Source organism: Heterodontus francisci, chromosome 6 (genome assembly GCF_036365525.1).
Source record: "Heterodontus francisci isolate sHetFra1 chromosome 6, sHetFra1.hap1, whole genome shotgun sequence".
NCBI classification, from domain to species: domain Eukaryota; kingdom Metazoa; phylum Chordata; class Chondrichthyes; order Heterodontiformes; family Heterodontidae; genus Heterodontus; species Heterodontus francisci.
In genome coordinates, this window is record NC_090376.1 from 46,929,406 (window position 1) to 46,955,685 (window position 26,280).

Here is a 26,280-nt window from a genome sequence, read left to right on the forward strand (position 1 = left end):
GCCATGATCTTATTAAATGGCAAAACAGGTTCGAGGGGCCAAATGGCCTACTCCTATTTTTTATATTTCTTATGTTTCAAACTTGCTCGGTTCATGCGAGTACTCTTCTCTCCTCTTCTTTGGTGAGTACGAACACTTTCCCTCACTCCTCCCTTTCAGTTAATCCTGGCGCCCTCCTTCCATCTTAACCAAGAAGCACCATTCCATACTCTGGTCCTTCCCTTACCTTAATTGTCGTCTGTTTTCCCTGTCCTTTCTCGTCGTTCATTCTGCTCTTTTCTTTTCCTCTTAGCAATGTTCTACCTCAATGCTGTTTCTAATGTGAGTCAGGTCAGGTCCCTATTGGCAGCAATGGCTGTTGTTCCAAGAATTCTACCTACATTATGATTCAGTCAGTATCACTTGCACTAACAATAGCTCTTGGATAGAGGTGGCAATGAAGGGTCTAAGTTGAATCTTGCCAACAAATGCCAACAAAAAGCCCTAAAAGACTGATGTCCGTGTGAAATGCTGGCGGTTGGCAGGTATGTATTTAAAAATGCATTAAGTTGCTGCAATTCATCAGGATAAAGTTACCTGGACACCTTGTTCCAGGAGGCAGTCATGCTTCTTAGGTTAAGTACTTCAGATTGGTCCATCGTCAGGAACAGGAGGGTGTGACTACAAGTTAGGCAGGTATGGGGATCCAGAAAGTAGCACTGGAGGAGCTCAGCCCTTGCACTTGTCCAACAGGTACGAGGTTCTTGCAGCCTGTGTTGTCAAGAGCAGGGACTGCGGGGAGGGTGAGCAAACTGACCACAGCACCATAGTACAAAGGGCCATTCAAGTTGGGGGAGTAAAAAGGAATCTAGTAGTAGCAGGAGACAGTATAGTTAGGGGGATTGATACTGTTCTCTGCAGCTGAGAGCATGAGTCCCGAAGGTTGTGTTGCATGCCCAGTGTCAGGGTTAAGGACATCTCCTCGCGGCTGGAGAGGAACTTGCAGTGGGAGGGGAAGGATCCAGTTGTCGTGGTTCATGTGGCTACCAATGACATAGGTGGAACTAAGAAAGAGCTTCTGCTTAAAGGAGTATGAGAAGCTAGGGGCTAAATTGAAAAGCAGAGCCACAAAGGTAGTAATTTCTAGATTACTATCTGAAGCATGAGCAAATTGATATAGGATAAATAAGATCAGAGAATTGAATGTGTGGCTCAAAGATTGGTGTGGGAGAAATAGGTTTCAATTCATAGGGCACAGTCACCAGTACTGGGGAAAGAGGGACGGGCTTCACGTGAACCACGCTGGGACCAGTGTCCTGCCGAGTCGAATAACTAGGACTATTGAGAGGGTCTTAAACTAAGTAGTCGGGGGACGGTTCAGATGAGGGGAAATATAGAAAGAGAAAGGACAAGGCAGTAGCGCAGGGTAGCAATGTGGGTAATGATAACTAGAATGTGACAGGAAGGACAGAGCGTACAAACATAAGAGTGCACCAGCAAATAGGGTAGGAAAAAATTGTAAAAAGACTGAATTAAAGGCTCTTTATCGGAATGCATGTAGCATTTGTAACAAGATAGCTGAATTAATGGCACAAATAGAACTAAAAGAGTATGGATCTAATGGCAATTACAGAGACGTGGTTGCAAGGTGACCAAGGCTGGGAACTAATTTGACATTTTGAATGGATAGGCAGAAAGGAAAAGGAGGTGGGATAGCTCTGTTAATAAAGGATGAGATCAGTACAGCAATGAGAAATGATCTTGGCTCAGAAGATCAAGATGTGGAATCAGTTTGGGTGGAAATAAGAAATAACAAGGGAAAGAAGTCACTGGTGGGAGTAGTTTATCGGCCCTCTAACAACACCTACACCGTAGGACAGAGTATAAATCAAGAAATAATAGGGGCTTATAAGAAAGGTACTGCAATAATCGTGGGCGATTTTAATCTTCTTATAGATTGGACAAGTCAAATTGGCACAGGTAGACTTGAGCATGAGTTCATAAAGTTTATTCAGGACAGTTTTGTAGAACAATATGTTGTGGAACCATCCAGGGAACGTTTTAGACCTAGTAATGTGTAATGAGACAGGATTAATTAATGCTCTCATAGTACAGGATCCACTAGGGGAGAGTGATCATGACGTGATAGAATTTCGTGTTTAAGGGTGAGAAACTGGGGTCTAAAACTAGTGTCTTAAACTTAAATAAAGACAATTACAAGGTATGAAGACAGAGTTGGGTAAAACGGGCTGGGAAAATAGGTTAAAAGGTAAGACGGTAGAAAAGCAGCGGCAGACATTTAAAGAGATATTTTGTACCTGTCAACAAAAATATATTCTATTGAGAATGAAAGATTCCACAAGAAGGATGAATTATCTGTGTCTAACTAAGGAAGTTAAGGATGGTATCAAATTGAAAAAAAAGGTATATAATGCTGCAAAGATTAGTGGTAGGCCAGAAGATTGGGAAAATTTTAGAAACCAGCAAAGGATGACTTTAAGGGTGGCGCAGTGGTTAGCACCGCAGCCTCATAGCTCCAGCGACCTGGGTTCAGTTCTGGGTACTGCCTGTGCGGAGTTTGCAAGTTCTCCATGGGTTTCCGGCGGGTGCTCCAGTTTCCACCCACAGCCAAAGACTTGCAGGTTGATAGGTAAATTGGCCATTGTAAATTGCCCCTAGTGTAGGTAGGTGGTTGGAGAATGGTGGGGATGTGGTAGGGAATATGGGATTGATGTAGGATTAGTATAAGTGGATGGTTGTTGGTCGGCACAGACTTGGTGGGCCAAAGGGCCTGCTTCGGTGCTGTATCTCTCTATGACTCTTTAAAAAAAAAAGGGAGAAATTAGAGTTTGAGTGTAAGCTAGCAAGAAATATAAAAACAGATAGTAAGAGCTTCTACAAGTATATAAAAAGGAAGAGAGTAGCTAAAGTAAATGTTTGTCCCTTAGAGAATGCGACTGAGGAATTAATAATGGGAAACAAGGAAATGGCAGAGACTTTGAACAAGTATTTTGTATTTGTCTTCACAGTAGAAGATACTAAAAGCATCCCAAGAATAGTAGAAATTCACGATGCAAAGGGAGGGAGGAATTTGAAACAATTATTATCATTAGAGAAAAAGTACAAGGAAAACTAATGGGTCTAAAGGCTGACTAGCCCCCTGGACCTGATGGCCCGCATCCTAAGGTCTTAAAAGATGTGGCTGCAGAGATAGTGGATGCATTGGTTGTAATCTCCCAAAATTCCTTAGATTCTGAAAAGGTCCCAGCAAATTAGAAAACTGCAAATGTGCACCCTTATTCAAGAAAGGAGGGAGACAGAAAACAGGAAACTATAGGTCAGGTAGCCCAACACCTGTCATTGTGAAAATGCTAGAGTCCATTATTAAGGAAGTAGTAGCAGGACATTTAGAAAGTCGTAATACAGTCTTGGAGCTCTAAGGAACTTTAGCTGTGTAGCTGGCGTAAGGAGAAACTGGGAGGCCAGACATTGGGGTTTAGCATGCTTTAGGGCATACATATGCTCATACATTCTGTTGGAAACCTGCACAAACGTCCTAGTGTTAGGCAGACTCTGCACTAGGAATTGAACAGTGTTTTAATATTAAGTGGATGCCTAGCCGAAGGGCAAAAACGCTGGAAATAGAGCAGGAGACGATGTCAAGGCCCCAGAGGGAAGGGAAAAGCCCACTGTAGGGTAGAGTTGTTTTAGGTATTAAAAGATGGCATGGCCATGTCCTCAGATTTTCCCCAACCCCCAGAATTATTATATTTTTGTCTATGTTTAAAAAAATTACATTTTAGGAATATTTAGTGGGATGGTGGGGACAGCATGGCCAAAAGAATTTGTGCACTTCTGTTATTTTTATGGTGGTTACTAGTTTATTGGTTGATTTTCTTCAGCAAATGTAGAATGTATAGCAAAAGAATTTATTTTTAGAGATACTGAGAAATCAATGTTACAGTGAAGTCATTTTCTGGTCAATGGAATATTTGAGCCACTCTCACCCATGGGCACATTTCTACACCCAACAGATATTTTACACAAGTGAATGCGAGTTGTAAAATTTGTAATGATTGAAAATATTACTGCTGCTACACATTTGTGACTCACTGTTCACAAATAGATGATAGATCGATTATAGTTAGTTTTGAGGTTTCTGATTAGCTATTATGCTTCTTGATGAGGATAACTCAAAATACCCTGAGCTGAAGAGCCTTAATGTGACTTCACAAAACAGGCTCTTTGAAAATGCATTTAGCCACAACAAGCTATACTGGAGCAATGTTAAAACACTTTGAAATGTTTCCACTAGTTGAAAACGTTACTAATGGCATTGAGCAAGTCCAACACATTTACATTCTATAAAATTGTGTGTTATGGGATGGGGTAAGATGAAGGTCATACCTTTGGCTGGCTCCTGACTCTGGAAATTTGTTTTCCCCATAGGTTTTCTGGGATCACTGCATAAATGCCTTGGTCCATTCCATCATTCTTTTCTGGCTTCCACTAAAGGCACTTGAACAAGGTAAACGTTCCATTATTATTAATGTAACTGGAGAACTCATGCTTTCTTTCACATCTGCTTGTTTAGAAAAGATATCACTTTACATTGGCCTACAGGGGCTATATTGCTAGCTTACTTTATAAAATTAAGATAAAATGATATTTACTTTATCATAGTTTATCATTTAAAACCTCTAATAATTTAAAACATATATGAAAAGTATTTTAGACAGGAACTGTTACAGAATTTGAACAAAAGTGGGGGGTATTTCCGTTGCAGTTATTTAATATTGTTGTTATGTACATTTAATAAGGACATTGCAGTATATTTACTTCAGTTCTGTCACGCATGCTGGCAAAATATCTTCTTCTGACCAATTTATTTATTCTGAAAGTGTTGACTCCTTGCTGTGGTGCAGTTGTACAAGAATCATTACCCTTCCGTACGTTGTCCAAGTGTAATTTATTCATTTGTGACTATTGATGTTGTATATTGGCAAACTGTTCAACCATAGAGAGAATACCAGGAGGCATTACTGCCCTGATCACATCCTCACCTGATGTCCCTATACGAGCACTTGCAGCAGGTTTTGCTGAATATTGATCAGACGCCAGAACATTGGTTGAATTCTTTTGGTTTTTTTTCTTCTCCCCCGAAACCAATGAGTACTGAGGCTAGTGTTGTACGCTATTACTGGACCAGCTAAATTAGTTAACTCTGCAGTTTTTGGCTCAGCTAATCACACAATTCACATGTGAAGCCATTCAGAGTACAAAATGTCTTTTTTGTTCCCTTTAATATGAGTATTTTAAGAATGGCGTGGTTAATTTTTTTTTAAACTTGAGTAATTTGTGGAAATCTTCCCACACTATAGAACTGATCACTACTTTGGTAATTCCATTATTTTGCTATAATGCCATCAAGTGAATGTACAACAAAATCACTTAAACTTTTTGTTTTACAAGCTAATATAGAAAAATATTTCCCAAATTTTTGGAAAAAGTAAAATTTCTATCTGCTTTGGTGATTCTGTTGTTGGAGCTTACTTTGAGTTTGGGTTCAAAAAGTGTGGTGCTGTATTGGATATTTGTAACTTATAGTGCTGTCTACATATTGCAAGATTATTTTATGTTCAGTTTTAAATCCAATTTTTGTTAACTCACTTGTAACCACACTTCTCATACGTCCCTTACCTTACAATTCTTTACTTCACAACTATTCTCTACCATTGCTGTCAAACCAGGGGACCAACCCTGGTTCAATGAGCAGTGTAGAAGAGCTTGCCAGGAGCAACAACAGGCATACCTAAAATGAGGTGCCAACCTGGTGAAATTACACCACAGGATTATGTGAATGCTAACCAGCAGAAGAAACATACCATAGGCTGAGCTAAGCGATCCGACAACCAACAGATCAAATCAAATCTTGGCAGTTCTGCCAAATTCAGTTGCGCTTGGTGGCGGACAATTAAACAACTAATGGGAGGAGGAGGCTCCATGAATATCCCCATTGCCAGTGACAGCAGAGCCCAGCATGTGACTGCAAAGGTGAAGACTGAAGCATTTGCATCATCTTCAGCCAGAGGTGCTGAGTTGATGATCTATCTTGGCCTCCTCCTGAACACCTCACCATAACAAATGCCATTCTTCAGCCAATTCAGTTCACACCACGTTATATCAAGAAACTGCTGAATGCACTGAAAATAGCAAAGGCGATAGACCCTGATAATGCTCCGGCTGCAGTGCTGAAGATCTCTGCTCCAGAACTAGCCACGTCCCTAGCCAAGCTTTTCCAGTACAACAAAAACACTGGCATCTACCCGACAAAGTGGAATATTACCCAGGTATGGCCTGTCCACAAAAAGCAGAACAAATCCAATCCAGCTAAGTACTGACCCATCAGTCTACTCCCAATAATCAACAAAATGAAGGAAGGTGTCATCGACATTTGCTATCAAGCAGCATTTACTCAGTAATAATCTGACCACCAATGCTCAGTTTGGGTTCTGTCAGGGCCACTTGGGTCCAGTCCTCTTTTTTGCCTTGGTCCAAACATGAAAAAAGGAGTTTGATTCCAGAGATGATGCCATCAAGGAGTGCGAATAAGATTGAAGTCAATGGGAATTGGGGAAAACCCTCCACTGAAGTTCTGAAGAGTCATATCTGACTCGAAACATCAACTCTGTTTCTCTCTCCACAGATGCTGCTGGACCCTCCGAGTATTTCCAGCACTTTCTGTTTTTATTTCAGATTTCCAGCACCCACAGTATTTTGCTTTTTTTTTTACTGTTTAATTCCCTGCCACTTCTTTTCCAGGAATACCTACCTTGAAGAAGTTCTGCTCTTTTACCTTGTTCACCTTCATTGCTTTCCATTTCCCTCCTGGTGTTCGATAAGGTGTCTACTAAAACTAGTTTTCACAGCCACATCTCCTTCCACACCGATTGTCTCCGGCTCCGGCTTAATCCATGTGGATTCCAACTGAAGTTCCATCCTTCATGTTTTGAATCCACCCAGGATTACAGGTAGCTCCGAGACGTACAACTTTCCTTGGACTGCTGTTCTCGCCACATCTTGAGATCCACCCTCAGTGCCATGCGCCACCACTTGTACATACTCGACCTCTCTCTCCAGCAGCACCAATGCACCCTATCTCAAAGTTGCCCTGCTCCACAGTTTCATTTCATCCTTCGCGTTATCCGACGCTTTAACAAAAAACATTTTCTCTTCCTTTCAGGTGTTAAGGAACACAACCTCCAATAACTCATGGATATCGACGCCATCCAAATCTATCTTCTCCTTCACTGCCCTCTGACCGCATCCCTTCTTCTAATCTCACCCCTTGCCATGTATTCACAATACCCTCTGAGATTCCTCTCTCTGATGCTGAACGATCTGTACTTAGCAAAGGACTCAGCTTTACCCCTTATGCCCCCACCTCAAAACATTTCACGGTCAGCACGACCTTGAGCTCTTCTTCCTTCGCCTCTAAGCTCACCCCTTTGATCAGGAGTCCTCCCCACCGATCAGCGGATCCATTCATCTGCCTCCAGTATTCTCAGTCCACCTGGACCCATCCCTCGGGCCTCTTACCTGCTCTTGATCATTTCATTGAGAACTGTCGGCGTGACATCAGCCATCTTAATTTCTCTGCTCCTCTCACTCACTCTAACCTGTCTCCCTCTGAACTTGCTGCACTCCGTTCTCTCAGGTTTAACCCTGACATTGTGATCAAACCTGCTGACAAGAATGGAGCTGTTGTTGTCTGGCTTACCGACCTCTACCTTGCAGAGGCTGAGCGCCAACTCTCAGACCTCCTCCTGGACCATGACCCCACCACCGATCAACAAGCCACTGTCTCCAGGACTGTCACTGACCTCAGCTCCTCTGGAGATCTTCCCTCTAGAGTTTGCCACCTCATAGTCCTGCAACCCTGAACAGCCCTCTTCTACCTCCTTCCTAAAATCCACAAACAGGACTGTCCTGGTTGGCTCATCGTTTCAACCTGTTCTTGCCCCACTGAACTTATTTCTTCATATCTTGACTCAATTTTTTCTCCCCTTGTAAAGGGTTCTGAAGAAGAGTCAAAGTTGACTCAAAATGTCAACTCTGTTTCTCTCTGCAACAAATACTGCCAGGCCTGCTGAATATTTCCAGCACTTTGTTTTTAAAACTCTCCACTGGCTGGAGTCATACCTAGCACAAAGGAAGATGATTGTGGTTATTGGAGGCCATACATCTCACCCCAGGACATTACTGCAGGAGTTCCTCAGGTCAGTGTCCTAGGACCACCCATCTTCAGCTGCTTCATCAATGGCCTTCCCTCCATCATAAGGTCGGAAGTGGGAATGTTTGCTGATGATGGCATAGTGTTCAGTTCCATTCCTCAGATAATGAAACAGTCCATGCCCACATGCAGCAAGACCTGGACAACATTCAGGCTTGGACTGATAAGTGGCAAGAAACATTTGCACCTCACAAGTGCCAGGCAGTGATCATTTCCAACAAGAGAGAATCTAACCATGTCCCCCCCCCTTGACATTAAATGGTGTCAGGCAAACCCACACCTGCCAAGACTGAGGCACACATTATTTCGCCACATGAACAGAAACTTGAAATCGCAGTCCCTGAGTGGAAGGACATTTGCATAATACCAGACAATGTTGAAACAATGGGGGCCCCAGCAATTGTTGCTCAATACACAGAAGTGATCAGACCAGTTTTAGCCACATGACTATGGCTGTTGCAGAGAAGTTGCACTTCCCACAAAGGATTTTTGAAGAGACTGTTCCATATAAGGAGTTAGTCATATGACTAGTCTGCTGGGCAACTTGGGAGTTTTTTTTGAATTTGAACTCCCAGAGGGATTCAAGGCAGAACGTTGTGTGCTCCTGGAACTGAAGCAAGAACATCTCTCCCCTGCCTGTCTGCCTATCTGTCTATCTGCCTTCATCTCTCCTCAGGGAACTGAAACCATTGAAGACAAATGAACCTCAAAGAGAGAAAGGTTTGCCATGTGAACAAAGTTTTAAGAAGATTACTGGGCTCCAACGAAACGCAAGAATATAACTTCAATCATGAACTACATCAAGCTCGAGAAACAGTAATAAGATATTGCCTCAAACTGCTCTACTTATCTTTTCTTCTGCTCTTTTCTGTTCCTATCTGCATGTTTATATCGCATGTACATGCGAGCATGAGCGCATCGTATATCGTAGGCGAGAACCGTATTAAGGTTTGCTAAATTTCCTCTTTCTGCTTCAAGTCAAAAAAGCCTGTTTGTGCTCATTTATTTGCCTTTTAATTAGAAAGTTATGAACAAGGATTCACAAAGCGGGAGCTCAAAACACAGTGTGTTAAAAAGAAAACCCTGTTACAATAAGACCAGCTAAAGACAGCAGAAGACCCCTAGACATTGCTCATCTGGTCGTAACAATGGCATTACCTTTGCTAAATTCCCCACCATCAACATCCTGGGAGTTACCATTGACCAGAAACTTGCCACATAAATACTGTGGCTGCAAGAGGTCAGAGATTGGGTAATGTGCGGTGAGTAACGCACCTCCTGACAGCCCAAAGCTTTTCCACCATCTTCAAGGCACAAGTCAGGAATGTGATGGAATACTCTCTACTTGCCTGGATGAGTGCAGCTCCAATAGCACTCAAGTAACTCAACCCCATCCAAGACAAAGCAGCCTGCATCATTAACACCTCATCTACCACCTTAAACATTCACCCCCTCCACCACTGGAACACCATGCAGCAGTGTGTACCATTTACAAGGTGCATTGTAGCAACTTGTGAAGACTCCTTTGGAAGAACCTTTCAAACCCCTGACGTCTACCATCTAGAAGACCAAGGTTAACAGGCACATGGGAGCATCATCACCCGCAGTTCCCCTCCAAGTCACACACCATTCTGACTAGGAAAGATATCACCATACTTTCATTGTCGCTGGGTCAAAATCCTGGATCTCCCTCCCTAACACAATTGTTGATGTACCTACACCACATGGACGGCAGGAGTTTAAGATGGTGGCTTGCCACCACCTTTTCAAGGGCAAATAGGGATGGACAACAAATGCTGGCCTTGTCAGCAATGCCTACATCCCACAAACAAGTAAGTAAAAAATAATTTGAAAATAGAACTAGAACCATGGATTCTAATGCTTGGTATGCTTCTTGTGTTAGTACCTAGGAAGTGTGTAACTATATGACAGTTAAGGACCAGAAATCTTTCTCTCTCTTTCACCCTCCTCCCTGGCAGCCCTTACCATTTTAAAGGTGGGAAGCGTCTGGTGTCATTCAAGTGAACAATTAACAAAGTCACCAAAATTCCAACTAATATACCAAGGAGAAATGAAAATATTAGCTTGATCTTGCACTGAATACAACAAGCTGCTGAAATCTTGCAGTAACCTCATGAGTCAACATGTACAGGTGTATCCTAACTTGCATCAAGTCCTATTCACCCATCACCCATGTGCTCATTGACCTACATTGGGTCCTGGTCCAGCAACGCCTCGATTCTAAAAGCCTCATCCTTGTTTTCAAATCCCTCCAAGGCCTCACTCCTACCTATCTCTGTAATCACCCATGAGCAATACCATGGTGAGGTGGTCCACTATTGCTTCATATATAATGTGCAATGCTACAGACTACATTTCATGGCTTTGCCCCTCACTATCTAATCTCTTCCAGCCCTACAATTCTTCTGGCCTTTTTTGTATACCAATTCCTTCATTCCACCGTTGGTGACCATGTTTCATCTGTCTCGGCCCTAAGCTCTGGAATGCCTCTCTGCCTCTCTATATCTCTCCTCCTTTAGATTGCTCCTGAAAACCTACCTGTTTGATCAAGTTTTTGGTCACCTTTCCTAATATCTCCTTAAGTTGCTCAGTGTCAAAATTTTGTTTGATAAGGCTTCTGTAAACTGCCTTGGGACATTTTATTATGCTAAAGGTGCTATATAAATGCAAATTATTGTTGTGCAATATTCAGGTGATGGACAGTACTTCCTTACAGTATGCATTTTCAGAAGCACTTCTGGTTGTCAACATGTGTGTTCAAAAAACAAATCCAGGAGGGACTGGGTGATGCAGAGGGTTAGAATATTCTTATTTCTCCTTTGGGACTTAGATTTGAATTCATCCTAGACTGAGGTGATGAAAGTCATCTATCTTTGAATACTGTAAGTAAAATGAGTTTGGACAGTCTCAAATCCCAGTGGACATGAACACATTGCATAAAACTGACAATAATTAAGCACTAAATTGGCTGTTTCACTCCGATAGGTTGTAAGAATAGCTAATGTTGGAAATGGAAATGTCACTCTGGCGCAGTAAGTGTTGCCCTTCTGAGACTGAGTTGAAACATGTCATTGGGAGAGAGTGGAGGAAGCTTTATTTGTATTGAACCTATGCAATACCTGACTGAAAAGTGTTTTATGCTGAAACTCGGTGCAAGAAACTGGAGAATATATTCCATTTCTAAGCACCGAGATCCCTCACTTTAAAAGAAATTCACTTCAAAGCTATAAAAAAAACATTACAGATCCAAAACAAAGAATATGAAGGTAAATTTAGCTGCATTTTCACTTAGTATTTGTAATCCAGCCCCTCCATCTATCTAAGTGTGTGTGTGTGTGTGTAAATCTCAGTTGTAACTTGACATCTCAGAGCTCATTCCACTTCCAGCTAATAAGTGGCTTGACAGCCTCCTCCAGAAATCAAGCCTGCAGATAGCAGTAATGGAAGCAGGCAATACCTCCTGTTTATTATTTGAACAATTTTTTTAAAAATTGGAATAGGGTAGGCATTCTTTAGTAGTCTACCTGTTTGCAGTGGAGGTGGAGAGAAAGAAACAACATACAAAAGTTGGTATGGAGTGAAATATTCTATTACTGAATTTCATACATGTAATCTTGTTAACTCTTTTTACAGCAAGGATTTTGCTACCTTATTTACTCTGGACAACCACAGCTTGCATTTATATAGCGATGACACTAATCATTGTAGAAACTTGGATTCCGCTGATTGTAATTCTATAAATATCACTTTAAATTTATCTAAAAATAAATAAAAGTAACATTTTTCTGATTTACCAACATTTTTGTCCCTTCTCAAAAAGAAAAATACTGCAGGCATATAACTGAGCTGACTTGCAACAGTATTTGCTGGGTTCCCTGGTATATTATGTAATATAATACCAATAAGCCACCATTGAAAACATACTTTTAATCTTAAATAAAAACAGAAACTGCTGGAAATACTCAGCAGATCTGGCAGCCTTTGTGGAGAGAGAAACAGAGTTAATGTTTCAGGTCTGTGACCATCAGTTCAGATGATAGATCAATGACCTGAAACGTTAACTGTTTCTCCCTCCACAGATGCTGCCAGACCTGCTAAGTATTTGCAGCATTTGTCTGTTTTTATTTCAGATTTTCAGCATCCGCAGTATTTTACCTTTACATCTTACACTTGCCTCTGCACCAATCTCGTTTCGAATTACAACAAATTAGAACACCTGTAATGGAATAAGGCACGCAGAACAGGTGAGAGCAAAGCAAAAGTGGCATTATATTGGGAACTAAGGCCTATTGGGAAGCGAGTCAAGTTGGTCCATTTTCACTGCTGTTCTGCAGTCACACTTAATAGTACCTGAAAGGATAATTCCTTATAAAGAATGCCTTCATTTAATCCTCAGCAGAAGCATCACCAGCTCGGCAAAGTGTGTTTTCCTAAATCATTGCAGATATTCTTGGAGGTGGTCTGTATTCTGGCTATCATCCACAATGGTCTAAAAGTTATTTTTTTTAGTTCACAGGACGTGGGAGTTGCTGGCAAGACCAGCATTTATTGTCCATCCCAAATTTCCCATGAGAAGGTGGTGATGAGCTGCCTTCTTGAACCGCTGCAGTCCTTGTGGTGAAAGTACTGCAACAGTGCTGTTAGGTAGAGAGTTGCAGGATTTTGACCCACTGACCATGAGGGAATGGCAATATACATCCAAGTAGGATGGTGTTTGACTTGGAGGTGGGGGTGTTCCCGTGCGCCTATTGCTCTTGTCCTAAGTGGTAGAGGTTATGGGTTTGGGAGCTGCTGCAGTGTATCTTATAGATGATACACAAAGCAGACACGGTTTGCCTGTGATGGAGGGAATGAATATTATGGTGGTGAATGGGGTACCAATCAAGCGGGTTACTTTGTTTTGGATGGTGTTGTGCTTTTTGAGTGTTGTTGGAGCTTCACTCATTCAGGCAAGTAGAGAGTATTCCATCACAGTCCTGACTAGTGCCTCATAAATTTGGAGTCACTTAGCACAGAATACCCAGCCTCTGATCTGCTTGACGCCACAGTATTTATGTGGCTGTTGTAAAATTAATTTAATGTAAGGGATTCAGACCTAACAACCAAAAGTTGTAGAAATTCTCTTTTACTGTCACACAGCAGAGATTAATACATTATACTGTTTAGGCAGCAATTTACAGTACCAAAACGGATTATATATTACCTGTAAGAATGCTGACAGAGTGGCACGCATTGTCCCCTCTCATTCTCTTCTCTTCTACCCTCTGTTCTCATTTCGATAGCAAGGCAAGCATCAGGCTTCAGCCAGTGTTTGCATTTACTTGCTCAGGCTAGGAAACACATTACGTTATTTTCTACCTCTGCCTCTTTTGTTAGAAATCCACTTTCCTTTACAGCCCTGTTTCTTTACCAGCTGACCTGATGAATCCAATCATTCTTTGTCTTGCCCTGTTGTGCCTCTCTGCATGTGCACATTTCACACTTCTCTGATCCCTAGGACACATCTTTCCTGGGCAACCTGTTTTCTGACCTTTTGCACCTTATGGTTTTATCTGTCTTGTCTAACAGTCACTCACAGTGACAGTATCAGCTCAACTTAACAGTTCTTCATAAGCAGTGGCAGCTGTTTATTCAGTTCAGAAGTTGAAATCAATCATGGACTATCAGCACTTCTTTAAAAATCAGCAACTTGTCTGGGCAATGTTTTTTTTTATAGTTTTTGTCCAGACATACGATTTATACTTTAAAAAATTATGTAGGACATCATATTAGTACAGGCAAATTCTAGTTAAATGAGTAAAAGGATTATTTGTAAGCAAATCAATTCATGTTGACCTTACATGGTCCAGTTAAGTGTCATGCAGGCCCCCACCTGCCGAGAATGAGGCACATATATTTCGCCACATGGACACCTGCTCCTAGGTAATGATCTGGTGGGGGTGAAGCTGGTAGCCCCTACAGTAGTGAAAGAAAGTCCACAGGAGGTCAGAGAGACAGGGCCATGGCAGGAGACGGTTCCCTGCAGTTTCCCTGATCAAACAATGGCCATGATCAAACCAGCTCCCCCAGAGGAGACTGCATTGGCACTGCAGGCAGATGACCATGAGATCTACCTGTCCAAGACTTTCTTTGGAAAGTTAGACCCAGGGAATGAATTAAATGGATTTTCCCTTGCTGAGGTTCAGCGAGCCGACCCAGTATTGCGAGAGTTATCACAGGCTGCTCAGGCTGAAAGTGAAGGAGAGGGAGTCCCTGACTGCTACTATTTAAAGAATGAGGTACTGATGAGAAAATGGACTTCTCCTCACAGAACTGAGGGCAAGGAATGGACAGTAGTTCTCCAGTTAGTGGTGCCACAGAGGTACCGGAGAGAAATATTAAGGGCCCACGAGACTACAGTGGCTGTATATCCAGTATATGAAAGACCCCAAAGCCCGCATAAGACAGCAGTTTGACTGGCCAAAACTCCACAAAGATGTGGTGGAGTACTGCAGGAGTTGCCACATGTGCCAGGTTGAGGGAAAGCCCCAACCTACATTGAAATCTGCACCCTAAGTCCTGTACCGGTGTTAGGAGGGCCCTCCAGCAGAGGGCTGGTGAACTGTAAGGGACCCCCGCCGAGAACAAAAGGAGACAGCCAGGCACACGGCTGGCAAAAGTTTAGAAAGAGAAGGCGAAAAAGTGACCAAGAGGGCAGGTTAAAGGAAGTCTGGGAGGAATCCCGGATGAAAACCCCTACTATCCCGACAAATGTGAAAGGTTAGACCCCACATCCTCCTGTGCAAATGCAGACTCTAGAAGCACCCCACCAGAGTTGCTAACAGCATTTACAGGAACCTGCAGAGACAAAGAGAGACCTCTAGGGGCACAGAAACTGTGAGGGTGATGCCTCACCTAGTCAGAGTGCCACAGGAGAGTGCAGTCAAGTCAGCACACCTACCTGCAGCCAGGAATGTCCCAGAGATTAACAAAGAATCCTCCCCCACAGTCAAAGGAAAAGGGAACCACCCATCCCCTGAAGTCAAAGGTCTTTGTATGACTCAGCAAAGCACTGAAAGAGAGTTCAGGATAGACTCATCCACTACTAAACTCTCCGGGGGAAAAAAATGACCTCAACAGGAACAAAACCCTAGGCAGTCATGGCAATGGGCAAACTGAAGAAAAGCTTCCCCAAAGAACCACATGGTTACTGGGATGCAAAAAGGGGAAATTAAAGCAGCCCTGGCACCCAGAAAAGACAATTTTAATCAGCTTTAAGAGTTATGAATGAACGGAAATGAATGGGGGAAATGCATGGTTTTTCTTTCTGTATCTTATATTTCTCTCAAACCTTTTAGTGAAATGCGCCGTTTTTTTTTTCCAAACGGCATTTCATTCCCCTGGGTGTAGAGGTTTCATGCAGGTACCCATCTGCTAAGAATGAGGCACATATATTTCACCACATGGAGATTAAGTTTTAAAATTGTTGCTGGGAAGAAAAGAAGGCCTATTACAAGGGAGTGCCAAGCCCCTGACTGGAAAGACATTTTTTGCATACTAGCAGACAGTGTTGGAACAAAGGAACCAGTCCTTGCTCCCCAATACACAAAAGAGACCTGGTCAAACCAGTTGGTCATGTGACCACCTGCGCCCCAACTAGGGGAGTTTTAAATTGGAGAAACAGTGTTGGAACTCGGAAAGCTGCTTGCTCCTGGACTAAAAAGACCTATCGTGGCTGGCTTGCCGCAGCCTCTCCTGTCTGCTTTCGTCTTGCCCTCACCAGCTTTGGAATCCATTGAAGACATATGAACTCCAAGAGAGAAAAGTCTCCGACAGTGAACAAGGTTTAAGAAGAATACTGGGCCCCAACGAAAAGCAAGATCTACCTACAAGCCAGGACTACAGCAAGCTCAAAGCACAGTGACAAAAAAAAACCCTTCAGAGATTGCCTCAAACCTTTCCACTTTACTTTTCTTCTGCTCTTTTCTGTCTCTATTTGCATGTGTGTATCGCCTATGCAGGCTAGTGTGAGCATGGCGTGTATCCTTAGGCATTAACCGAATTAGAGTTTAAGTTTAAGTTTTTATAAATTTCACTTTTCTTCTTTAAACCTAAGAAAGCCTGTTTGTGCTCATTTCTTTGCCTTATAATTGGAAAGTGGTGAACAAAGATTCACCAAGGGGGAGCTAAAACACAGTGTTTTTAAAACATAAACCCTGTTACAATAAGACCAGGTGAAGGCTGAGAAAGACCCCTAGATACCTTTCTCTCCTGGTCATAAGTTTCTGGTCCATGGCAACTCCCCCAGGTTATTAATGGTGGAAGATTCAATTATGTAAATACCATTGAAAGTTAGATTTTCTCTTCATGGAGATGGTTATTGCCTGACCCTTGTGTGGCACAAAGTTACTTGCCACTTGTCAATCCAAGCTTGAATGTTGTCCAAGTCTTGCTGCATGGGGACACAGGCTGCTTCGTTATCTGAGGATAAATGGAACTGAACATTGTGCAATGATCAGTTAAAATCCCCACTTCTGACCTTATGATGAAGGAAAAGTCATTGACGAAGCAGCTAAAGGTGTTTGGGCCTGGGATACTGCCCTGAGGAACTCTTGTAGCAATGTCCTGGGACTGAAATGATTGACCTCCAACAGCCATAACCATCTTCCTTTGTGCTAGGTATGATTCCAGCCAGTGGAGAGTATTCCCCTGATTCCCATTGGCTTCAGTTTTACTCGAGCTCCTTGATGCCACACTCAGTCAGATGCTGCCTTGATGTCAAGGGCAGTCACTCTCACCTCACCTCTGGAGTTCAGCTGATGAAGAGCTGCAGTGGGACAATTGTTGATGTCAGGTTGATACAATGCTGAATATAGAAAGTTCAAAGCGGAAGTGAAAAAAGAAATTACACAGGCAAAGAGAGAGTATGAGAAGAGACTGGAAGCTAACATAAAAGGGAATCAAAAAGTCTTCTATAAGTATATAAATAGTAAAAGAGCAGTAAGAGGAGTGGTGGGGCTGATTAAGGACCAAAAGGGGGGCTATACATGGAGGTAGAGGTCATGGCTGTGGTACTAAAAGTAAATAAAGTACCACATCATAGACTTGCCAGCAAAGTTGAAGCCTGTGCAATAAAAGGGAAAGTGGCAGCTTGGATACGAAGTTGGAAGTTGGCTGAGTGACCACAGCAGAGAGTAATGGTGAACGGTGACTTTTCACACTGGAAAAAGACATATAGTGGGATTCCCCAGGGGGCAGTATTAGGAACACTGCTTTTCTTGATATATATCAATGACCTAGACATGGGTGTGCAGGGCACAATTTCAAAAGTTGCAGCTGACACAAAACTTGTTGTGAACATGAGGAGGATAGTGATAGATTTCAAGAGGACATAGATAGGCTAGTGGAATGGGCAGACATGGCAAATGAAATTTAATGCTGAGAAGTGGTACTTTATGGTAGAAAAAAATGGGAAGAGGCAATATAAAATAAAGGGGACAGTTTTAAAGCGGGTGCAGAACAGAGAAACCTGGGGGTGTATGTGCACAAATCGTTGTGTGGTAGAGCAGGTTGAGAAAGTGGTTAAAAAGGCATGAGAGATCCTGGGTTTTATAAATAGAGGCATAGAATACAAAAGCAAAGAAGTTATAATTAACCTTTATAAAACTCTGGTTCGACCTCAACTGGAGTATTGTGTCCAGTTCTGGGCACCATACTTGAGGAAGGATGTGAAACCTTTAGAGAGGGTTATTATGAAAGTACTTCTATTTTTTTGAGGATTCGTACGTTAGAATTATCAACATTGGTTTATTTGGGAAAACTGAAAAGACTCCGTGAATTTTTTTTTTACAAGGGTCTTGTTTGCAAAAAAACTTTTACTGGAAGTCACATGCCTTAAGCTCAATGAACAACAGAAACCTTGGTGACTTGGGGAAGATGTTTACAAGAGAAGAGGCATGTCAAGATTTATGATAGTCAGGAGGTGTGACCTTTGGGTTATTGTTTTGACTTTCTGGTTGGGTTGTGGACTGTTTTGAGTTAGTTGGAGATCAACCTGCCAAGGGAGAAATATCTTTCCTGCACCTATCCAAGAGACCAGGAGAAATCCAGTGTGTCAGCTCCTTTTTCTCTACCTCTTTGAAAAACCTGCGAATCTAGAGTGGGATAACTGAAAACTCTAATGCTACAATTCTCCTGGAAAGCCTACCAGACTACTTTTCAACATCTCCGGAACGAATTGCTCCAGAGAAGATCCCAATGATCTGTCTCCATATAGCAGGACGCCAGACCAAAAGGGACTACTGATATAATTCCGTATCTTCTCTTTTTTTCTTCAAGAATTAGCAAGTATTTGGCTAAAGTATTCCTTTGTTTATTTTTTTTTGTAAAAGAGCTCTGCAGAGAAAATCTCTTTATTTTTCAGTTAACCAGTGCATGTGTATGTGTTGGGTGGATGGGGGGTTGGAGTATTTAAAAAAAGAATTTTCATATTTAAATCTGTGTGTTGATGCTTTGCTTCATGACTGCATAAGTCTTGTTTTAAACTGATAATTTTGTTGTTTATTGAAGAAACCTGGTTGGTATATTTTATTCTGGGATAAAGGGTAGAGCATATGATTGACCATAAACATTTAAATATATGTTGTGACCTGTGAAGAAGTGGAACTAAAAAAAACAGTGTACTCCTCCCGCCTCGGTCGTAACAGGGTGCAGAAATGATTTACAAGAATGGTTCAGGGATGACAGATTTTAGTTACATGGATAGATTTGGAGAAGCTGGGGTTTCTCTCCTTAGAGAAGAGAATGTTGAGAGGAGATTTGATAGAAGTGTTCCAAAACCATGAGGGGTCTAGACAGAGTAGATAGAGAGAAACTGTTCCCATTGACAGAAGGGTTGAGAACCAGGGGACATCAATTTAAAGTATCATGCAGACCCCCACCTGCCAAGAATGAGGCATATTAATTTTGTCATATGAACATTGATTTTAAACTGTTGCTGGAGTGAAGAAATAACTTGTTAAAGAGATCACCAGACATTTGGACTGGAAGGACATTTGCATGCTCAGAGACAGTGCTGGGAGAGACAAAAGAATTTTTCATTGATTCAATTAACTACATTGGGCTGGGCAATGGTGATCCACATCTTGTCGGGTAAGAGAGCTTTGAAATCCACAAACGCAGGAGTGGTTAAACCAGCTGGTCACATGACTAACCGGCTGATCCAGGCTTTTGAATGAGACGCAGGACAATTTGATTTGAGACTGACGTTTGCAACTGAAGCTGGAACAAGAAAGCCCCTCTCTCCTGGCTCTCTCTCTCACTTTATCCCAAGCCACCCGGACACATGGAAGATACATAAACCTCAAGAGAGAAAAGACTCTGACAGTGAAACAAGTTGAAGCATGAACTGGGCCCCAACGAATTGCAGGACTTAGCGGCAACCAAAGACTCCATATTGAACTTAAAGGGCTGTAATTATAACCCAGTTATTGCCTCATACTTTTCCCCTTTATTCTTTTCTATATTTTCTGTCTCTATCTGCGTGTGTGTTTATCGCGTATGCATGCTGGTGTGGTCACGTCGCATATTCGTAGTCGTTAACCAGATTAGAGTTAAGATTAATAAGCTCCACCTTTCCTGTTTAAATCTGAGGAAACCTGTCTGATTTCTTTGCCTTATAATTGGAGCAGTGAAGAAGGATTCACTGAGGGGGAGCTAAAAACACGGTGTTTCTAAAATTAACCCCTGTTACGATTAAACCAGGCAAAGGCTGAGAGGGAACCCCAAGACCCCTTCTCAGCTGGTCGTAACAAAAGTGATCAGCAAAAGGACCAACTGTGACTTGAGGAAAAACTTTTTTACGTAGCGAGTGGTTTGGATCTGGAATGCACTGCCTGAGAGCGTGGTGGAGGCAGAAACAATCGGGGTTTTCTAAACAGAATTAGGTAAGCACTTGATTGCGGGGCTACTGGAAAGGGCAGGGGATTAGAACTGAGTTACTCTTGGAGAGAGCCGGCATGGACATGACAGGCCAAATGGGTTCCTTTTGTGCTGTAGCCATTCTATGATTCTGTGTGTTTTAAGGAGGTCCAGTGACCTTTCCATATTCAAATCCAACCACCAAATTGCACCTAATGGGTATATCTTTGAGTGTCTATTTATCTGTGCTGCCTGGAAGAAAAGGAAGGTGATGATCAGAAAGCGATATTGAATGCTAGGGTGACAGTGCAACCTAAGGGGAAGAGGTCCAATAATTATCCATATCTTAAAGCAGCCAGAAGCACTGCACAAAGAACAGCCAGGCGCTGCGCAAACGACAACTGGCAACACCTATGCAGTCATATTCAGCTGGCCTCAGACACCGGAAACATCAGAGGAATGTATGATGGCATGAAGAGAACTCTTGGGCCAACCATCAAGAAGATCGCCCCCTCAAATCTAAATCAGGGGACATAATCACTGACCAACACAAACAAATGGACCGCTGGGTTGAGCACTACCTAGAACTGTACTCCAGGGAGAATGCTGTCACTGAGACTGCCCTCAATGCAGCCCAGCCTCTACCAGTCATGGTTGAGCTGGACATACAGCCAACCAAATCGGAACTCAGTGATGCCATTGATTCTCTAGCCAGCGGAAAAGCCCCTGGGAAGGACAGCATTAACCCTGAAATAATCAAGAGTGCCAAGCCTGCTGTACTCTCAGCACTACATGCACTGCTATGCCTGTGCTGGGATGAGGGAGCAGTACCCCAGGACATGCGCGATGCCAATATCATCACCCTCTATAAAAACAAAGGTGACCGCGGTGATTGCAACAACTACCGTGGAATCTCCCTGCTCAGCATAGTGTGGTAAGTCTTTGCTCAAGTCGCTCTGAACAGGCTCCAGAAGCTGGCCGAGCGCGTCTACCCTGAGGCACAGTGTGGCTTTCGTGCAGAGAGATCGACCGTTGACATGCTGTTCTCCCTTCATCAGATACAGGAGAAATGCCGTGAACAACAGATGCCCCTCTACATTGCTTTTATTAATCTCACCAAAGCCTTTGACCTCGTCAGCAGACGTGGTCTCTTCAGACTACTAGAAAAGATTGGATGCCCACCAAAGCTACTAAGTATCATCACCTCATTCCATGACAATATGAAAGGCACAATTCAACATGGTGGCTCCTCATCAGAGCCCTTTCCTATCCTGAGCGGCGTGAAACAGGGCTGTGTTCTCGCACCCACACTTTTTGGGATTTTCTTCTCCCTGCTGCTTTCACATGCGTTCAAGTCCTCTGAAGAAGGAATTTTCCTCCACACAAGATCAGGGGGCAGGTTGTTCAACCTTGCCCGTCTAAGAGCAAAGTCCTCATCAGGGAACTCCTCTTTGCTGACTATGCTGCTTTAACATCTCACACTGAAGAGTGCCTGCAGAGTCTTATCGACAGGTTTGCGGCTGCCTGCAATGAATTTGGCCTAACCATCAGCCTCAGGAAAACGAACATCATGGGGCAGGACGTCAGAAATGCTCCATCCATCAATATTGGCGACCACGCTCTGGAAGTGGTTCAAGAGTTCACCTATCTAGGCTCAACTATCACCAGTAACCTGTCTCTCGATGCAGAAATCAACAAGCGCATGGGAAAGGCTTCCACTGCTATGTCCAGACTGGCCAAGAGAGCGTGGGAAAATGGTGCACTGACACACAACACAAAAGTCCGAGTGTATCAAGCCTGTGTCCTCAGTACCTTGCTCTATGGCAGCGAGGCCTGGACAACGTATGTCAGCCAAGAGCGACGTCTCAATTCATTCCATCTTCGCTGCCTCCGGAGAATACTTGGCATCAGGTGGCAGGACCGTATCTCCAACACAGAAGTCCTCGAGGCGGCCAACATCCCCAGCTTGTACACACTACTGAGTCAGCGGCGCTTGAGATGGCTTGGCCATGTGAGCCGCATGGAAGATGGCAGGATCCCCAAAGACACATTGTACAGCGAGCTCGCCACTGCTATCAGACCCACCAGCCGTCCATGTCTCCGCTTTAAAGACGTCTGCAAATGCGACATGAAATCCTGTGACATTGATCACAAGTCGTGGGAGTCAGTTGCCACCGTTCGCCAGAGCTGGCGGGCAGCCATAAAGACGGGGCTAAAATGTGGCGAGTCGAAGAGACTTAGTAGTTGGCAGGAAAAAAGACAGAGGCGCAAGGGGAGAGCCAACTGTGCATCAGCCCCAACAAACAAATTTCTCTGCAGCACCTGTGGAAGAGCCTGTCACTCTAGAATTGGCCTTTATAGCCACTCCATGCGCTGCTTCACAAACCACTGACCACCTCCAGGCGCGTATCCATTGTCTCTCAAGATAAGGAGGCCAAAGAAGATACCTGCATCTGGAGTATGCCATTGAACCTTTCAGAAGAACAGTGAATCCAGAGGCTGAGGTTTTCCAGGGAGGTGGTTTGTGCAATTTGTGACCTTCTGAGGTAAGGCCTGGATTCATGGTGCAAGGCTTGTCCCACTCCTCTGTCACAATAAATATGATAAAGCCCTAAAATCTTCATCTGTCAAGAACCTTTTTGTGGGGGTGGTGAGGGATATCGCAAACATCATTCAGCCAGCAGAGCACCAATGTAAAGCCCAAAGCGAGGAATCACTGCTCCATGGTTCAGAAATGGTTATTACATTTAACCGTGATGTGATCTCCCCAAAAAATGTCTAGCCTTGCTGACTCAAATTCCCACAAAATATTATAAATAAAACAAAACAGGGCCATGAATAGCAAATTAAGGAACTGACACTGCTCCAATACTCATTAATACGTGAACTTACTGAATTGCCTACCTTGAAACCTTTATGTTGGTAAATGCTATAAAGAGCAGCAGTTGCCTTCACCAGAAATGTATAGATTTGCTTATAGATTTATTGTATGAAATGTTACTCGCAGATGATGATACACTGACTGCAGGAGACCTGACATTACAGTTGCAGAGCTCAGTAGTAGGATAGTCAACCTTGATCCTTTTAACCTTTTTAACTTCATGTGATAATGGTAGAGAATTATACCATCAGTTAATGCCTCTTCCATTACCTTTACCCTCAGCTACGGCAACAACTATTAGCTCATCATTCCACAGAGTTGTTGTCTCTGTATGGTATCAGTGAATGAAGATTCCATAGTGGGCCTCAGGATACAACATAAGCTGTCAGTTCCTGTACAGAAAAAATAAACATATAGTTGTCAAATAGATTTGCCATCCAGAACTTCAAAACTACACAAAGAATCAAAAACTACCTTTAATGACGTCAATGCCTTGATACTGCAAGATTATTGTCGACATTTCCCAGATACTGCCTATTTCAAAAGATTCTGCAAAAACTGTCTATTAACTACAAAATGGAGTCCTTAACATTGAAACGGATTCTTTAGTACTACCTTACCTGTTAGTGTTCTTAGTACTTGCACCACTTGTATGGCTAGGTGTTTTGGTATGTTCTAATTTCTCTCCCTGTGCTTTGACGTTGTGCAACCTCTGATATGAGCAGAGTTCTGATGAAAGATCACAGACCTGAAACGTTAACTCTGCATCTCTCTCCATAGATGCTGCCTGGCCTGCTGAGTATTTCCAGCACATTCTGTTTTTATTTCTGATATGAGTGGAACTGGGAGCTTGCGGCTGACTTCTGGGATCCAGGTGGATACTCAGAAGTCCCAGCCTCAGGCTGTGGTTCCTGTTTGGAGGGTGATTCTTTCATGAGCTCAACAGCAGTCACTGGAAAATGGAGGAGGACTCGGGCAGTGGAATTGCTCAGAAGGAACGCAGCATCTACCAACAGGAGTCCTTTTTCATTCCTGGTACTGGCCTCAATTTGATCATGTGAGTACTGTTCCAACAGCATTGCTAACTTAAAAGGGAACCCAAAATTCTTTTATAAATATCTAAATGAAAAAGGATAGTTAAAGGAATGGTGGGGCTGATTAGGGACAGAAAAGGAAATCTTTGGAGGCAGAGGGCATGACTGAGGTACTAAAGGAGTACTTTGCATCTTACTTCACAAAAGAAGATGAATTTAATGATATAGTGGAAGAGGGGGAGTAGAGATATTGAATAGAATCAAAAAGGATAGAAAGGAGATGCTAAATAGGTTTGTATCACCTGAAATAAAGTCACCCGGTCCAGATGGGATGCATCCTAACTTGCTGAGGGAAGGAAGGTTCGCGATAGCAGAAGGTCTGACTGCAATCTTTCAATCCTCCTTGGTGTATTGGATATCCTGCAGAGGATTGGAGGATCGTAAATGTTACAGCAGTTGGTATTTAGGGCAGTTGTTTTCTTTTGTGTGTATAGATATATAGATACATGACCTGGACTTGAGGATAGGGAGTACAGTTTTGAAGTTTGTGGATGATACAAAGCTTGGCAACATAAATAGTAAGGAGGATAGGAGCATACTTCAGGAGGACATAGACAAATTGGTGAAATGGGTTGACATGTGGCAGATGCAACTTAATGCAGCTAAGTGGGAAGTGATGCACTTGAGAAACAACTCAGAGAAGCAGTATAATCTAAATGGTGCTGTTTTGAAGGGGGGTGCAAGAGAAGGGTTCTGGGGGTGCATATTCACAAATCTTTGAAGGTGGCAGAGCAAGTTGATAGTTAAGAAAGTGTACGGGATACTTGGCTTTGTAAATAGGGCCATTGAATACAAAATCAAGGAAATCATGCTAAACCTTTACAAATCTCCAGTTGGGCCTCAACTGGAATATTCTAGGCACCACACTGTAGGATGGATGTCAAGGTCTTGGAGGGGATACAGAGCAGGTGTACCAGGATGATACCAGGGATGAGGGACTTCAGTTATGTGGAGACATTGGAGAACCTAGAATTGTTTCCTTCAAGCAAAGAAAGTTAATGGGATACCTAATAGTATTCAAAATTATGAGGGATTTTGATAGAGCAAGTATGAAGAAACTGTTTCCTCGGGCAAGTTAGTCAGTAACCAGAGGTAAAAGCAAAATACTGCGGATGCTGGAAATCTGAAATAAAAACAAGAAATGCTGGAAATACTCAGCAGGTCTGGCAGCAACTGTGGAGAGAGAAGCAGTTAACGTTTCAGGTCAGTGACCCTTCTTCAGAACTGACAAATATTAGAAATGTCAAAGGTTATAAGCAAGTAAAGCAGGGCTGGGGCAAGAGATAACAAAGGAAAAGGTGTAGATTGGACAAGGCCACAGAATGGCTGACCAAAAGGTCATAGCGCAAAGGCAAACAATATGTTAATGGTGTGTTGAAAGACAAAGCATTAGTACAGATAGGGTGTTAACGGACTGAAGATTGAACAGCAGCAAGTACAAACATGAAAAAAAACAGTGGGTAAGCAAACTGAACAAACTAAGATGAAATGAAATAAACATACAAAAAAATATAAAAATGTAAAAAAAGAAAAAATAACTAAAAATAAAAGTCAAATGGGGGGCCCATCATGCTCTGAAATTATTGAACGCAACGTAGTGTAGTGTGCCTAATCGGTAAATGAGATGCTGTTCCTCGAGCTTGTGTTGATGTTCACTGGAACACTGCAGCAAGCCCAGGATAGAGATGTGAGCATGAGAGCAGGGGGGAGTGTTGAAATGGCAAGCAACCGGAAGCTCAGGGTCCTGCTTGCGGACTGAGCGGAGGTGTTCCGCAAAGCGGTCACCCAGTCTGCGTTTGGTCTCCCCAGTGTCGTGGAGACCACATTATGAGCAGCGAATACAGTATACTACATTGAAAGTACAAGTAAATCGCTGCTTCACCTGAAAGGAGTGTTTGGGGCCTGGGATAGTGAGGAGATAAATGGGCAGGTATTACACTTGCTGCGATTGCATGGGAAGGTGCCATGGGACGAGGACGAGGTGGTGGGGGTAATAGAGGAGTGGACCAGGGTGTCACGGAGGGAACGATCCCTTCAGAATGCTGACAGGGAAAGGGAGGGGAAGATGCATTTGGTAGTGGCATCACGCTGGAGGGGGCGGAAATGGCGAAGGA

The 26,280-nt window shown here is 42.9% G+C and overlaps 1 protein-coding gene across 1 annotated transcript in view; it reads left to right on the forward strand.

Annotated features, from left to right (window-relative positions):
* The window catches only part of atp8a2 (ATPase phospholipid transporting 8A2), a 709,260-nt gene that overhangs the window by 601,027 nt on the left and 81,953 nt on the right, over nt 1-26,280 (forward strand). Inside the window, exon 30 of the mRNA XM_068032841.1 lies at nt 4,429-4,507. Within this exon, the coding sequence (XP_067888942.1) occupies nt 4,429-4,507 (79 nt within the window). The remainder of the gene's footprint in view (nt 1-4,428; nt 4,508-26,280) is intronic.